Here is a 17,997-nt window from a genome sequence, read left to right as displayed (position 1 = left end):
GATACATTTCTGCTCTGAATTATGAAATAGAGGCAAAAAAAAAAAAAAAAAAAAAAAAAAAACCAGAAACTCAAAAGAGAAACAAAAGTGAAAGTGTTCGAAGGAAATACTGTAGTATACAGATGCACAAAATCCTGTATCTCACTGGAAAACGGTGGCAGCGTTCCCGAATATTAAAAAAAAAAAAAAAAAATTCTGCAACCATGAATTTGGGAAAGAATGAAAGTCTATCATGCTCTCTGAATGTGAATAAGATCATTGTAACGCGAATCCACCTTGCTCTGTGCAACTGTCTTCTGTAACAATCCACCCTGACCCTGAACAATCATTTATTTAAAAATCTTTCCTAAATAAATTCATCCACGATGAATGGTCCGACCCCACAAACAAAACCCAATCGAACACCCCACAAGGGTGTGTCCAGCTTTGGGAAGAGAGAGAAAAGGAATAGAAAGAAAAGATTTTAACTAGATTCTGCCTGGTATTGCCACGCGGCTGTCATAAACAACAGCTTCGAGGCAAACTGTTTTAAAACTTAGGAAATACGGCGACCTTTAACTATCATTTTTCCCTCGCAAGGTAACGGCGAGACTTCTCTGAGTGTAACCCAGAACCAGCCTGACGCCGGGAGCTAGAGCGCGTGGAGGCAGCCGGAGAAGGGGCCAAATGACAGCTTCCCTGGGCTTTTGAGGCGTGTGTGGAGCAGGACAGGCGACTGCCACAACTAGAGGCTGCCATTTGAACCCACCGGGACCGCCGGGCACTCTAGGGTGGAAGGATGCTCCGGGTCCGCTGGTGGAGCCTCCCTTCTCGCCCGAGGACGGAAAGGCGGGCGCGCACGCGCGCCCACACACACGCGCGCATACACACACACGTACACACATCCTTCCCTGAGAGTTGTGTCTCGTCTCCCTTTTGTTTTTCTCCCTTCCCGGTCATGAGACCCGGAAGTTTTTTTTTTTTTTTTTTTTTTTAATCCTGTCTCTCTCCCTTTTCCAAGCCCCCCCCCTCCATCTATCACATGGCAGAGATAGAATAAAAACAGAAAAATGGCGACGGTCACGTTGTGGCAAGGCTTGCTGCGTCATTAGATAATCCTCATGCAAATAGCGGGAAGAACAAAGGAAGGGGGGCCCGGGACCCCCCGAGGGCGCAGGTGGGTGTGGGGCCGACGGGCCGGGTGCGGGGGTGGCGGGGCTCGCCCGGGGCCGGGCAGCCGCGGGAGGCGGGCGACCGCTCGGGACTCCGGGCGGCTGTGTCGTCGTCCGTGTGCGCGCCGTGCGCCGCGGTGGAGCGCGAGCCTCTGCGCTCTGGGCCCGGGCTCGCGGCGCGCGCCAGCCGGGACTGGGCCGCGGGAAGGCGCGGGGGCGAAGAGAGCCGTTCCGGCGAGGTTGGCCGCGGCGCGCGCGCACTCGCACACGCAGCCGCGGGGCCCGGCTCACTCGGCGCCGCGCGGGTGACAGGGGGCGGGCCGGGCGGCGACGGGGGCCGAGGGCGCGCCACTGCCCAGCGCTGGGCGCCTGCCTTCAGCCGCCTCCGGGGACCGCACGCAGCTCGCCACCTCGGGGTAGGCAGCGGGGCGCGGGTGCGGCGGCCCGGGGCGGGCCTGGGCTCAGCACTCCGGGACGCACTCGGAGGTGCTGCTGGGCTGGGTTTGTTGTTGTTAGGGTGTGTTATTTTCCCTGCGGGGCTGGGGGGGCCGGCCTCGCCCATGGGCATTTCTGCGATTTCCCCGGGGCCCGCGCCGGGCCAAGGACAGTGCAGGTTGGTGGAGGGCTCGGGGAGCCCCCCAGCGCCCGGCGCGGGCCCCTGGAGGGGGAGCGGCGCGGAGGGGCGGGGCGGGGTGTGTGTAAATGTTGCGCACTCGCTTTTCCCCCACCCCCGCCTTCTTCCAGGGTGCTGGCGTGGGTTCCTCGCCGTCCGGCGGTGACTGTAAATAGAGCCTGGATGTTGTTTACATGAAGGATCCGGCGGGAGGAGTCTGCGAGGAGGAGGCGGAGGAGGAGGAGGGAGGGAGGAGAGAGGAAGACCGGAGTCCCCGCGGCGGCGGCGGCGGCGGCGGTGGTCAGGGGTGAGGGCGAGCCCGGCGCAGCGAGTGTGCCTGGGGGACCAAGCGCTACCACGAGGCCGGGACGCCGGACCCTGGGGTAGGCGGGAGAATGGGAGCGGGTGTGTGTGCAGGGAGGTGTCGTCAGAGTGGCATTTTTAGCTTGTGCCCTGCCACGCAGATTCTCTTGGGCCAGAAGGGAGTGTGGAGAGAAAGCGGGGAAGCCTCGGTTTCTCCGCACGTTCGGGAACGCCTTCCCCCTTCTTTCACCCATTCGTGGTCTTTTCCCGCTTCTCTTTGGGCTCACCTGTTTATTTCCATCAACCAGGGCTCCGGTGTTTTTTGTTAGTGTGAGCGACTGTTTCTTTTATTAGAAACATTATTGGGGAGGGGGGTGTGTGACTGTAATTTATGCTGGTCCAGGTCGGTTTTCAAGAAGGGGAGGAGACTTGGAGGATACCCCAGCTCCTGGCCGTAGCTGACCCCTGGGCTTGTCACTGCTTTCCCTGCGGAATCCTTTCCTGCACTCCGCAACCCGCACTCCAGCTGCCACCTTCCTGGAGAATAACCACACCTATGCTTCTATCTGCTTTGGAGGCGAGGTGAGCTGAGAAACCAGGGAATCCCCTGTAACTCCAGGTCTCTTAGCTAGAACCCCAACACCCTAGTACTGGCAGAAAGCGCTCCTTTCACCTGCTGATTGCGTTCAGCACATCTGCCTTCGACCTCCGGGCAAGTTGTGGTCTACAGTTGTGTTTGGATTTTTCTTTTCTTTCACCCCTGCACCCCGTACGGGCAACTAATGACTGGGCTTAGGTTGTGAAAGAGAGGTGGTCCCTTTGGGCCCAGTGTACTGTTTTTTATTCCCCAGGGGGTCTTTCCTTCGAAATCTGCTCTCCTCTCGCAGTTCCCTCAACCCTTCTCCTAAACTTAGCTCAGAAACAGGCCTAAGCAGCCTGTCTCTGGCTTTTTTTTCCCTGGGCGGCACCCTGGCCCCTTTTGGTTTTCCAGAGCCAAACACGCCTCCCAAGCAGACGGCACACCCAGCCCCAAGTCTAACCATTCCAAAGGGAGGAGGAAACAAGGGAAGAGAAGGGACTCAAGGACTTAAGGTTTTCTGTCTGGAATATCAAAACAGTATTTTCCTCTTCAAGCCTCCTACATACATAATCCCTGTATTATTCTTACCAGCGGTCTCTACCACCCTTCTTGCCCCTGGCCCCTTCATACATTATGGGGGAAATAAGGCGAAGAGGGAAAGAGGTGGTCACCCTCATACCCTAGAATAAGACATTTTCCTCCTTTTATTTGTGAGATGTTCAGCATGTGAAATAAGTAAATGTTTTTGTGCTTATTTGAACTTGTTTTCTTCTTGGCTAATGAATAGGTGGGACTCCACAGGGAAGGAGGGGAGAAAGATGGAGTGAAATACTTTTCCCCGGAGTGTCCCCTGCATTACCAGGGAAGACCCTTCTGTAAAAGCTAACAGTCTCCCTTCCATTACATCACCACCTAAGCCCTTCCAACTTTAGCTTCAGAACAGGAAGAAGGCCCAAAATAGAACTACCTTAGGAATCCAGCTCCTTTAAAAGATCAACTTTTAAATCAGCTGCAGGAGGAACGTAGTGAACTTTGACACAAGGAGTGAGAAAGAAGAGAAAGCTGTGATGTTTGTAATTGGTTCCTTTGGGGAAGAGAAGGGAGATACTTTCCAGGTATTTCAGAAAAGCTTTTCTCAAGATAAACGTAGATACCTACAGCAATGAATGATTAACAGTTTGGTTTGAGATTTATTTATTGAATTATTCATGTTTCAGTATGTCAACAAGAACAAGCACTTTTCAGAATTAGTTAAAGAGGGGCTCCTGAAATGTGCTCTACAGTGGGTATAGATACAAAGATGGTTGGGGGAAGTTAGAAGGGGGCACTTGAGGAAGGCAGAGATTCTGAAGATCAGTGACAGCTGCTCTGTGTAAGTTGAGAGGCTCATTATAAACAGTGAGTGTAATGTTTGCGGGGTGTTCATGGGGTGACATCCAGGACAGAGAAGTTAAGTCAGGATTTTCTACCTTTACCTTGTAAATTAACTTGTGAGTCTTTGAGTCTCCATGTCTCCATTGTGTCCCTGAATCGAGATGAGCTTTTCTTTTTACTAAGCAGCCCTTCCCCAAAAGTCTGGGGAGAACTGCCTAGTAAATGGTCGTCGCTAAAGAACTGACGACTTAAGGATTAGAAGTGGGGCAGAAAGCACTTGGCATAAGTTCTGTGCCTGGTAGGTGCTGTAGAAGGACTTGCTGGTTGATGAGCAACGTCTTTTGTTCTGATTAAGGTTTAAAAGAATCAAGGTACCAGAGACAGGAATGTCTTTACCTGCATTAACAGGGTAGCCACTAGCCACATATGACAACCAGCTGAAATGGCTGAGGAGGTGAGTGGAGTTCTTAGTTCAATTTTCAAAATTCACACAATCAGTTATCGGAATACTTAAGTATGTTTGGAGACATATTGGGCATATGTATATCTAATTAAACTAAATATTATGAAATGAACACACAGATTTAGTATTTCTCTTCAAAATTTAGCACTGGAATTGGGAATTGGGCTGTAAGAAAAAATATACTGCAGATTTCAAAGACTTAGTAACAACAACAAAAAAAGTAAAATAGCTCATTAATAATTTTTGAATTGATTACATGTTCAGATAATATTTTGGATATATATGGTTAAATTTAAATGAAGTTAATTTCACCCTTTGATATTTTAGCCTTTTTAAAAGAAAACTTAAAATTACATATGTAGCTTGAATTCTGCCTTTTTTTTTTTTTTTTTTTTTTTTTTTTTTTTGTACCGGGAATTAAACTCAGGGCACTCAACCACTGAGCCACATCCCCAGCCCTATTTTTTGTATCTTATTTAGAGACAGGGTCTCACTGAGTTGCTTAACATCTGGCTTTTGCTGAGGCTGGCTTTGAACTTGGTGATCCTCCTGCTTCAGCTTCCTGAGCCGCTGGGATTATAGGCATGTGCCACTGCATCTGGCATATTATGCTTTTTTAAAAAAATACTTTTTTATTTAACACATAGCAATTGGACATGTTTATGGGGTATATTGTGACATTTCAATATGTGTATACAGTGTGCTATACTTTTGGACAGCTCTGGTCTATAGCATCGTTTCTTTTTGTCCATGGATTAATTTCAAAAGAGGTGACTGTGGGAGATATTACTTCATATTTGTCAGACACCTACTTTCCACTACTATATTCCATGGGAAGATTTGGGAACTTCAAGAAAATTAAAGTATTACTATAACTGTAGGAGACCTCCTGGTGACTGCTTTGCAGATTTCTATTTAGGAACAGTATCCTACTCAAGGAAGGCAATAAACAAAATTGAAGGTTCTCTAGAACCTGGAGAACTAGCAGGGGTATCATAGGAAATTTTGGGCACCCACACATCTGCCTGCACCTGCTTTTGTAAAAGGCTCCTGGGCATAACAAAAATACATCAGAAAACAGTTGTGACACCTGTTGGTATTTTAGTGATACTACTCATCTGTTACCTTCATTTCCTTTTTTTTCCTTTTTTTTCCTCCTCTCCTTCAGTTACTTTCTGCCCCACCACATCAGATGGGCTCCACCAGTGGTAATTAGGCTCACAATGTTGCTGACTGCTTTCCTTCAAAAAAGACATGAATAGAGATAGAACTGTCTTGGGGGTTTTGTTTGTCTAATGAGATTCAGTAATGCACTGGAGGGAATTTAAAGGCCTTTTGGTACTATCCCCTCATTTTATAGATGACAAACTGTCAAGTACCTTGTAAGATTGTACAGACTGGAATTAAACATGCTTTTGCTGATAATCTGATTTAGAGGGGTCCCAAGAAATGAAGAGGCTGATCAATTAGTCAGTAATTTGTTGAGCTTGTACTTCGTGCAAATGTCTGATAGTGTGGTGAAGGGACATGAAGAAAACGGTTTCTGACTTTAGGAAGAGGGCTGTTGACTTCAGGAAATAAGACATAAACAGTGGCAAAGCGTGCAGCACAGCCCTTGGTGTGCGCAGTGCCCGGTGGTGTGTTACAAGCAGAAATGTGTTTATTTTACACATGGAGGAGGAGAAGCTGCGAGAATGGCGGAGTCTGTAGAGTCTAAAGTGGAGTGTAATTGTCTCTCTGGAACACCCTGAGGCTCTAGAATTATAAGTCTTTGGTATTGTCCCCTTTAGCTGTCCATTAAAGGAATTTGAAAACCTAAGACCCAGCATTTTTAAATGGCAATTCTGTAGTTAGGAAGACATCATAGATTAATAAGACTATCAGAGTTTTTTAGGGATGATTAATCAGGGGTGTTTTGAGGTTAACTGGTACATTTTTGACCAGCTATTCTAAAAGGGAACAATACAGAGGTGAACTCAGAATAAAACTGACTTGTGAGCAAACTGTAAAATTCAGTCTCCAGTGGAAGGGAATGTATACTATAGCAAAATCAGAAGGCTAAATAAACATGGAGCAGACAGACTAAAAAACATTATATGAAGTTCATGTATGAAGTTTTGGGAAAGGCCCATAAAATAGAATATACGAACTAGTTCACTTATTTGGAAATTTTTAGTCCCCTGGAACCTTTCCGGACTAAAATGCCCATCAGCATAAAAGAGGAGAGTTCATTTCTCTGTGTTATTGTGTATATGCCTTCTGCAACAGTGTCTTTGTCCACATGACTGCTAAGTTTGTTGAACCTGAGACTGTTTAGAGGCCACTGCTTGACACCCTTCTGTAATCACTCCTAGTTAATGCTCCTCTTGAAAGTTGGAACTGACTTTGCACAGGGCAGTGATCCTTGACTTTTCCTTGCTACTTAACCAATTTCATTCTCTTTAAAGAAGAAGAAAAAAATCTGAGCTGGGCACTGTGACCTGTAATCCCAGTGGCTAGGGAAGCTGAGGCTGGAGGATTGCAAGTATAAAGCCAACCTCAGCAATTTAGCAAAGCTAAGCAACTTAGAGAGACCCTGTCTCAAAATAAAAAAGAAAGAAGACTGGAACTGTGGCTAAGTCATTAAGTGCCTCTGGGTTCAATCCCTGATACCAAAAAAAAAAAAAAAAAAAAAAAAAATGTAACCCACTCAATCCTGGTTTCCCACAAATCTTTGGCACAAGTTCTAGAACCTATCATATAGCAAAGTTTGCAGTAAAATGCAGGCGTACATGCTATAAACTTCTGACAAAGCAGAGGTTGACATTTTTCTTTTTTCTTTTCTTTCCTTTTTTTTTTTTTTTTTTTTGATACAAGGGATGGAACTCAAGAGTACTGAGTCACATTCCCAGGCCTTTTATATTTTATTTTGAGACAGAGTCTTGCTAAGTTGCTTAGCGCCTCACTAAATTGCTGATGCTGGCCTCAAATGTTCACTTCTCCTGCCTCAGCCTCTGGAGTTGCTGGGATTACAGGTGTGTACCACCATACCTGACTGGGCAGTTAACATTTGAGCGTCTTTTGCTTACAGTACGTTTTTAAAGCATCACAGTATGGTCACATTTGCACATTTATGATTTGTCATTAAATTGGATTATGATTTTCAAATAGGAAAAATCCCACTTTAGTTAAAGGAGCAGTGGATTTAAATTAAACAGCTATAGTTCAAAAATATTTTAAAATATTTTGACATGCCAGCAACTTATTTCAGAGTATTTCTAATTATTAATCGATGTTTAAAGGTTTAGAATCATATGTTCATATGCAGTTTACAGATAACAACATCATGTGTCTTTTGTATATACATTTGTATTACCATATTTAGAAGCAAGTTCTTGGGTATACCAGTGTTTGGGGCATGCATTAATGAAGAAATTGTTGTTTTATTATTTTTCATAGAAGAGCTGCATTTAAAATCAGTTTGTTCTTTGGAAGAGAGCATTTGACATTACTGTTTGCTTTCTTCTTCCCTTACTTTATAGGGTCCTTTCTTCCTATAGCATGAGTACCTGTGGCCACTTGTCTTTAATGAAAAAAAATATCATTCTTATATGAAAAGTATATTGAAAAAGAAATGTTTCCGATAGGTTTTGTTTTTCAAAAATATACATTTATAAAGAGTAATGTCAAGAGGAAACAAGACTACATTTTTGAAGCATTTATTATTATTTATAAAATATTTGGAAAGCATATTTTTATTTATTCCCCTGAAACTGCTTTCAAATTAGTCTCAGGGAATGTAAATTTAAGAACTAACAGGATAATGACAATTTGCTGCTTCTTAGTATGAATGCTTGACTTTTTTCTGATTTAGGTAGGAAAAAATGAGAGAGAAGTGAGTTTAAAAAGGAAATATCTTTTATTTTACCATAAATGTTCAGTAGTTCTGTGATTTAGGGCAGTGGCTTAATGGAGTGAATTTCAGCTTTTCATCTTATTACACATTAAGTTCACCTTTTGTTCTTCATATCTAGAAATCCAGTTGCACTAATACTCACAATTGGCAAAGGGCTGTCTCACAGCTAGTAAGTATCTCACGGGTATTTGTTCCCATACTTCTCCAGCATCCAGTAATCATTGTAAGTAGATACTGTCTTATAAAGCCAATAGAATTTATGGTCAGGAAATGTTAGGTGGTAATCTATTTATCCTTCTCGATGAATCACATACCTAAAATTTTATCAACAGTTGCAGATCTTCGTTTACCTAGCAGATGTTCATAATTTGGTTGAAAATATGCAGCTATTTCCAGGACTCTTAGGTTGTGAGATCCAGCCTGTCATGGTGTTTTTTAAATCTTCATTGCCCTCTCGTGTTTCAACTCTGCATTACATCAGTTGGCTGCGACCTCGATGATGACCTCCTTAACATTTAGATATTTTTGCACTTTAGAGAATATTGTTTTTAATTTGTGTGTAGGTGGGTTATTTCATTCAGTATTACTTTTGTGAATAAGGTCAGTTTCAGAGTTTATACAGTTAATAGTTGAGCTAGGTTCACGGTACTCTTCTGACTTCTGCTGAACTAAAGAACTGATTCATCTATCTGACTTATTTGAAGTACAGTGCTAATATCTAATTTGCATATAATGAGTCTTTGAAATTGAGCAAATGCCTAATTGAAAATATAATTATTTTTCAAATATCTGTCAAGTTCCACTCATACTGAAATAACTTGAGACCTTTTGACTGACGTGGTGGAAAAAACCTGAGTGAATCATGGTTTTAATAAGTTGATATTCTGACTGTTGAATTCCAATTTCAGAATCTTTTTGTATCTTTTATCAAAAGTAAGAATCATCACCGAGATGATTTCAGGGTACGTGTCAAAGGTATATGTTGATTTTTTTTTAAGGCATTTCAAAGACTGTCACTCATTCTTCTACCCCTATAACTGTAGAATTGCATAAACTATAGTGAAAAACATCTCACGGGTTTGCTAACTACTTATTACCACTGTGACCAACTTGAGTATGTTCCTAGTTACAAAAGCAGGTTTTTCTTTTTTTTTTTTTGTTTTTTTTTTTTTTTTTGAGACAGTCTCTCTAGGTTGCTTAGAGCCTCAATAAATTGCTGACACTGGCTTTAGCCTGCGATCCTCCTGCCTCGGCCTCCCAAACTGCTGGGATTAACAGGCACACACCACCACGCCAGGCTTGCATTTCTTCTTAAATCATAAAACTCTTCTTTTTCTTGCTTCTTGACCTGAGTTAATGAGAAACTGAAACTCATAAACAGAAAATAGATGTTTTCATAAATCCTTATATTTGGATAAATGTTTAAACTGAACATCCTGTTGGTGGAATAGGACAGCGAGGGTGGACTAGTAACAAAAGCAAGGGGTTCCATCTTTGACCATGGATTTGGGCCTAAGGTTTGCCATAACTTAGTGACATGATCTCAGGTAAATCACCTAATTTCTCTTAGTCATTTTCGTGTCAATGGGGGTAATGATATATAAGCTATTTCCATAATCCTTGTTGGATGAGTTAATGAATAATTCATTGTTAACCCTGTAGGGTTCTTGTGAAAGTCAAATGAGAAAACAAAAAATTATTGAGTGTTAGTGAGACGTGAAGCATCATTGCCACGTTTAGGAGCAGGAACCATGTCACATTTATCTTCCCAAACATCCAAAAGAGATCATGGAAAATAATAGTCCCTCAATAAATATTTATGGCATGACTGAAGTCAGGGAGCTGGAGTCTGTGAGTACATGCATGGAGACGTTGCTGGGAAGCTTACTGCATCCTTGATGTATCATCAGTGTGAAAGCCTAATCACATGGTTGTTCATCCTCATTAATATGTATAAGTCACGTGTTCGCCTCATTCTAATGTAATTCAACTGGGCCTTTTAATATTTCAGCTTCACCACTGCTGGACTCCAGCCCTTTTTGCTCTGCCTCCTCACATCTCCAACCAGAAGGGGATCTTTGAGTCCTTCACTTCGTGGGGAGTCTTTGAGGGAGTCGTGCAGCTGCCCAGAAAGGATACTGCTGACCAACACAGTGACTGACAGGCTGCCCTGGCTCAGTTATCACAGTGCTGATGCTGTCCATTCTAAAGGTACAGTACTGTGATAACTGAAGGATGGTAGCCATCTTGCCTTCCACCCGAGGAGCCTCATCGTGCCCAGGAAGAAAGACAGATGGTGAAAGAAGAGTGGGAAGCACCATTCCTGAGTTTGCTTCTCCTAAGCTGTGGAGAAGGTTATCCCATCTCTGTGCCTTGTTTTGTAATGTGGAAGTAAAATTCAAGGTGATACTTCGCATGACAGCGTAAAGATTGTTGTGCAGAGCAAACGTGTATAAGATCTTTGCAACCTTTGACTCTTTCGGAGATTGGTATTAGGAAGTACTAAATATGATTTAGTATTTCTGGAGTGGTATTCAGGAAATTTGTGCCATTTTATAAATGTGAAAGGTATATTTTATAAATGTGAAACCTGATTACGATAGCTTGACATTGGGCACTACACTATTAAATGTTCAAAATGAAATTTGTCTTAGGCTGAAGGAAACCCCTGCATGTCAAACAGTATTGATAATTATTGCATGAGTAAAATTACATCATTGTGTTTAAGGAATGGATGGCATCCTGTCATGTTCTTTTCGAATATCATTGAATTCAGAAAACATTCATTGAATGGCACTGTTGCTTGTATCGCCTTTAAATTAAATTATTTTATTTTTGTCAGGTGAATTGGGACCACTCTACAGTGATACCTGACACATTGATTTCAGGGATATTAAGCTGTACATACCAAGCCAGTATATTTGCAGGAAGGCCTACAAATTTTAGCAGAGCAGGCATCTTTAACCTGCATCCTATTCTAGAGAGTACTCCTAGGGATAGGGGTATCATTGTTAGAAAACCTAGGTTCTCACATCCCTTCTGCCAGTGATCCCTCTTCCTGTAGACTCCTAAAAGCACTTTACATATGAAATACCAGTGAGTTCATATCAAAGTACATGACTTTATGTTAGATCCCAGTCCACTGCATGTAATTTCATGTAAGAAAAATTTTAGGCTCAAGCCTTACCACCCTGTGGATGGCTGATCTGTGAAGGCATCCAGAGCATTGAACTTGTGTACTGAGGCAGAGGACAGAGCCTGCTGAGGACAGGCCGTCTGAACCTACCTGCAGCGGACACAAGCACCAGGGAGGGCAAAAGCATACATGTGACTACTGCACTGCGGACCTTCCCCACTAGTCAACCCCACCTGCTCAGTGTCTCAGACACCAGCAGTTGATTATCAAGTCCCCCACTGGGATGGACCGAGGAAGAAAGGGAACCAGTAGGGAGTAGTCCCTGTCATTCATTATCCTAGTCCTCACATTCCTGGTCACTGTGTTCCTCTTTAGCTTCACAGTTCTCTAACCTACCTCTCTGATCTCCACCCAAATAGCACCCTTTCCTGGTGGTGACCCCTTGAGCCATGCCTGCTTGGCTCTGAACTATTATTGTCCAAACACACTGACCACACTGGAGCCCAGTACCTTCACATACCCTCTCAAAACTTTTTTTTTTTTTTTTTTTAGCAGGAATTTAACCCAGGGGTGCTTAGCCACTGAGCCACATTTCCAGCCCTTTTTATTTCAAGACAGGGCCTCAGTTGCCAAGGCTGGGCTCAAACTCTCAGTCCTCCTGTCTCAGCTCCCCCAGTCAGTAGGATTATAGGTGTGCACCACCATGCCTACCTCAAAATTTCTTTAAGCCATAAGTTCAGCTATGTTTTTTATTAATAGGAATGGCAGGGTGCAGTGGCACCTACCTGTAATCCCAGCTACTCAGGAGGCTGAGATAAGAGGATCACAAGTTCTAGGTCAGCCTGGGTGACTTAGGGAAACTGTCTTCAAAATTAAAACAAAAAAAACAGGTGGGGGATATAGCTCAGAGTGCTTGCCTAGCATGCACAAAGCTTGGGTATTCAATTCCCAGTACCCACTTCTGCACACACACACACATGGTTCTGCCTAGTTGTGTATTACTCTACCACTTCTGAAATTCCTTCAGAGTTCTCTCAGAGAAGGAATTTATGACAGAAACTCTGGAAGAAAGAGTATCCTGGGATTGGTGAATCCTCAAGTAATTTGAAATACTCCTAATCTTTAGTCTTTTAGCTGGTGGAAAAAAGCACTTCCAGGACTAATGTGTTGTGCAGTTGTTGGCCTTAGTGGGAATTTCACCACCTTCCCTGATCTTCCTGTTTTTTCTGTGACTGGTTTTATAAAAATTCATCCAATTTTATACTTACCCAACCTTGACCCGAATCCACACCCACGTCTGTTGGAAGTCGCAGAGCTGAGTGTGGGTGTAGTTTGGAATTGCGGCTGTACTTAGACAGATGGAGGCTGTTCTGGTTCCATTTCTGATCTGCAAGCTTGCCTGGGTCTGGAGGTCTTCAACATCCCTAAGGCAGTCTTTCAGTGTTAAAATGTAAGGTTTTTAGCATGTTGAGTGAGAAGTGATGCAAGAGAAAGCTGATGGGGTTTTCTCACTGCCTTTTTGTTTTCATGTTTGATTGATATATTCCTTGTGTTCTAGTCTAGGCATGTGAGATGAGATTGGGAAGAGTGGAAGTTTAATACAGTTATACACAAAAGAAGTGGAAGAAGGGACTCTATAATAGATATTTTTACACCCATGTCCACAGTGGCATTACTCACAGTGGTCAAAAAGTAGAAGCAACCCAGTTGTCCATTGATGAATGGATAAATGAAATGTGGCACACACATACATTGGAATATTGTCCAGCCTTAAAAAGGAAGTTCTAAAACACAGTCCAACAGAGATGAACCAGAAAATGTTAAGTAAATTAAGCCAGACACAAAAGGACAAATACCCTATGTCTCCATTCCAAAGAAGTTCCTAGACTATCCAGATTCATAGGGCCAGAAAGTAGATTGGCTGTTGCCAATGACTGGAGGGAGAGGGGAATGGGAGTTAGTGTTTAATGAATATAGTTTTATTTGGGATGGATGATGAAAATTTTCTGGAGATGGGTGTTGATGTGCTTAATGCCACAGAATTGTTCACCTAAAAAACAGATTTTATGTTAAATATATTTTATCACAATAAAAAATTTAGGATAAGAACCACTGTTGGTTCCAACAAGATTTTGTTCATTTTTTTACTCTGAAGTTGTTTTCATGTGACAATAACTGCTCTTTCAAGTAAGCATTTAAAATGTAATTGCTCTGTCCTTATGTATTTAAACTTCTTTAATCTGTAGATCTTAGATGTTTCCCAGGTTTTTGACAGTACAGCTTTAAAATTTGGTGAAATATAAAGAAAATTAAATACAATAACCATGAAAACACTAAAAATAGAACAAGAAAAAGGTCTGGATGAGAAGCAGCCTAAATGGAATTGCTGGCTAGGCTTCCGCCTTTTCTAGTGAAACTGGTCCACTCTTTGCCCACCTCTTAGGAGTTGTAGTAAAGATGAAATTATATACTGATCTCTCTATATGCAAAAAACAGCAACTGAATGTGGTATGTAATTTCTTAAAATATAAACATGCAATGTCTGAGACAAGACAGTACCTTTAGTAGGTTTAAGTGAAACAGGTTTTTTTATTCCCAGTTTTTTGTTTCATGTGCTTGTTATAGCAGCATTGAAATATAGATTTCTTATATGCACTTTTTTATAGATTCAAATAAAAATGTTGATGAAATGTTCATGAAATATGAAATGTTGATGAATGTTGCAAATTATAACAATCAATTTATAAGACTTAAAAGACAAGAATTATTAAGTTTCTAGAGCAAATACAAAACAAGAGTAAAGGACATTTTTAATGCTAATCTTTAAAATAGTTTTTCCCCAACTCTTTTTTTTTTTTTTAAACTAGGAATAGAAACCAGCGTTGCTTAACCATTGAGCCACGTCCGCAGCCGTATTTATTTTTATTTTGAGACAGAGTCTCACATAAGTTCTTCAGGGCCTCAGTGAGGTGCTGGGACTGGCTTTGAACTTGGGATCCTCCTACCTCAGCCTCCCGAGTCACTGGGGTTACAGGTACCACTGAGCCCGGCCTCAGCTCTTAATTTCTCTGCTCCCCTCCTACCTAAAGCCTCAGGAAGTGTTGTTTATATACTGGAAATGTAGAATTCTTAGAAACCAATTGCATAATGAGGAAACGGATTTTCTTTATAGGTAAAATCTATGTAATCTGTAGGTCATTGAAAAAGTAACTCCATATCCAACAAAAAAAGCCAGAGCTGTATTTGGCTGGGGAAGTGGTGACAGATACACAATTACGTGGTAGATCTGTGTTCCAGCCAACAGCCTGAATGCAGCATGGTTGTAGAGCAGTCTGGGCTATTCGAGGAATGTAACGGGCTGATACCAAGACATGGAACAGTGTTTTCAAGGTCATTCAGATGGGCTCTCCATACGTGTCCCACTCTCATCTGGTTGAAGATACTTCTTGGCATTCTTCCCCTTGCCAAAGTTCCACAATCTTCAGGATTGGTTAAAAAAAAAAAAAAAAAAAAAAAAGGTCAGTCTATAGAATGAAGTTGCAGTACTTGAACATCATTCCTGAAAGAATGTTTGTTATATAGGAGGCAAAAAACTATGAGTACTTTGTTTTCTTTTCTTTTTTTTTTCCTTTTGCGGTGCTGGGGATCGAACCCAGGGCCTTGATGCTTACTAGGTAAGCACTCTACTGCCTGAGCTATCTCCCCAGCCCAATACTTTGTTTCCTGTCGACTGGGTGGGATCAGTCATTTTTTTTTTTTTCAGTTTTGCTGTGGAATGTTGAATCCACGGAGGAAAGGACAGCAAACCTGCTCAGGAGGTGGGTGTTACAGGCACTAAGTAAATCAATTTTAAGAAACATCCTGATCAGTCTTGGAATTCAAGTATTGCCAGCTTCATTAAAAGAGTGTTCTATAGCTTGCTGTCTTGTGAATGGCTTTCCCATTTCTTATGTTTAAATTTGAAAATGAGAATAAACTGTATAGACTGGAAATAGTAATAATGTCCTCTAGAAGATCACATGCTTATTAACCATAGGTAAGAAGCAGCTTTCATCTGTGGACCAAATCTAACCTGCACAAAACTCTCACTTGGGGTTAATGCTTTGGAAATCAGATTTTAGCAGTGGAAACATTGAACTGCCCCACCCAGATCCCTTGGAGTAGTCTGTCTTGGTCATACTAGGCAGAGAAACAGACAGCTCACTGGTTCCTGCCACACTGATTACAAATGCTTGACTACGTTTTATGCATTTTTATCTTCTCAGAATAACCAGCCAATTTTAACTCTCACAAATTATCTATACTGTTTTAAAATGGATTGATTTCTTTCAGGCCAGTTGTTATTTGAAGCAACAAGTTCAAGACGTCTCTACACTAGATGCAGGTTTTTTTTTTTCTTCCTGAAGCATGCTTTCTTAAAATTGCATTTATATTTACACCATCTACCCTCTTCAATCATAGTTCTTATTAACCATTACCAATTAAGTTCATCTCTTCCTGAATTATTATGGTTATGTGGTACTGGGGGTTGAACCCAGGGGCACTCTACCACTGAGCAACAACCCTTGCTCGTTTTTAAGGTTTTGAGCCAGTCTCATTAAGTTATCAAGACTGGCGTCAAACTTGAGATCCTCCTATTTCAGACTCCTGAATCACTGGGGTTACAGGTGTTTGCCACCATGCCTGGCATGAATTATTATTATTTTTTTATTGTAAACAAATGGGATACATTTTGTTTCTCTGCTTGTACATGAAGTAAAGGCATACCATTTGTGTAATCATACATTTACATAGGTTAATGGTGTTTGATTCATTCTGTTATATTTTCCTTCCCCTTATCCCTCCCATCCCTCTTTTCCCTCTATACAGTCCCTCCTTCCTCCATTCTTGCCTCCCTCCCATCCCTCATTATGTGTCATCATCTGCTTATCAGTGAGATCATTCGTCCTTTGGTGTTTTGAGATTGGCTTATCTCACTTAGCATGATATTCTCCAATTTCATCCATTTGCCTGCAAATGCCATAATTTTATTATTCTTTATGGCTGAGTAATATTCCCTTGTATATATATATCACAGTTATGAATTATTTACTAACATAAATTTTCCCCCATATCTAATACATGATGATTCTCTGTGGCGTCTCATTAAAAGAATGCCAAGTACTTTAAGAAAGTGTGCTTGAGGGGCTGAGACTGGGACTGTAGCTCAGTGGTAAAGCACGTGCCCAGCATAGTGAGGCACTGGGTTCGTCCCCAGCACCACAGAAAAATAAAAAAAGGTATTGTGTCCATCTGCAACAAAAAATATTTTTAAAAAGAGAAGGTGTGCCTGGGACATTTTCAACTGGATTTTTAAAATTGCTTGAAAGCGTTTTGGGTTGTAATACATGCTTCTAATTAAAAAAAGATTCACATAATTAAAATGAAATAAAGTAAGCTGATTATATCTTGGTTGTGTATTTGGACTATTGCTGTACTTTTATTTCCATGAGATTATGAGATATGTAATGCTAAAGAGTAGGAAGTTGTCAGACATGGTGTGCACCTGTAACCCCAACTACGTGGGAAGTTGAGACAGGAGGATCCCTTGAGCCCCAGGAGATCAAAGCCAACCTGGGCAATATAGCAAGACCGTATCTCAGGGGGGGAAAAATGGTAGTGAAAAGGACACAACTGTTCCAAATTAGTAGAAAATTCATTTTCATTTTCTGCTAGTATCTTGGAGAAAATGTAATTACAGAGGAATTATTTTAACTCCCATTGCTTTGAGAGGTGTGTGTATGTGTGTTTCTTGCCCCCCCCCCCCTTTGAAAATTAGTATCTTCAAACCAGGAATATCTCAAGTTCTTCTGGGGGATAACTACTTAGAGTACTTTGCTGAGATTTTCAAGGTCACACCTAGGCTCAGCAGGAAGGAGTCTTGTAACCACCTATCTACATCTTCCTGGGATCAACTAGCAGTATCTGCTATGGCCAGCAAACCTAGGAGAGGAGAGGAGCCAGGCTGTTTGCTGACCCCTTTCTACATAATACAGCAGTGTTTTTATCCATCCATTCATTCATTCATATATTCATTCATGTATTTGCTTGGCATACGCGTGTGCATGCCAAGCAAGTGCTCTACCACTCAGCTACAATCCCTGACCTCATCAGTGTTTTTAATACTACTTTTTTGTCACTGTGACCAAAAGACCTGACAAAAACAGTGTAGAGGAGGAAAAGTTTATTTTGTTTCATGGTTTTAGAGTCAGTTGACTCCATAGCTGCAGGTCCAAGGTGAGGCAGAACATCATGGCCAAAGGGCATGGTGGAGGAAAGCAGTTTAGGATGGGACAGGAAGCAGAGAGCTTTGTTCACCAGGGGCAAAATATAACCCCAAAGGCATACCTCCCATGATCTGTTTCCTCTAGTCACACCTTACCTGCCTGTAGTTATCCAATTCATCCACATCAGATTAGGTTAAGGGCTCATAACAATCATTT

The 17,997-nt window shown here is 42.1% G+C and overlaps 1 protein-coding gene across 1 annotated transcript; it reads left to right on the top strand.

The window, feature by feature from the left end:
• Positions 1 to 365: 365 nt before the first annotated feature.
• Positions 366 to 13,892, top strand: LOC306664762 (uncharacterized protein; the record flags this gene model as incomplete). The annotated part of the gene is made up of 4 exons (XM_079145817.1): positions 366 to 414; positions 1,092 to 1,567; positions 2,471 to 2,649; positions 10,391 to 13,892. The coding sequence occupies 4 exons, from the start codon at positions 366 to 368 to the stop codon at positions 10,602 to 10,604; spliced, it is 918 nt and encodes a 305-aa protein (XP_079001943.1). The 3' UTR covers positions 10,605 to 13,892.
• Positions 13,893 to 17,997: the final 4,105 nt, after the last annotated feature.

This window comes from Sciurus vulgaris (assembly GCF_902686455.1).
Source record: "Sciurus vulgaris genome assembly, chromosome: 1".
NCBI classification, from domain to species: domain Eukaryota; kingdom Metazoa; phylum Chordata; class Mammalia; order Rodentia; family Sciuridae; genus Sciurus; species Sciurus vulgaris.
This window is presented reverse-complemented; position numbering and strand designations above follow the sequence as displayed.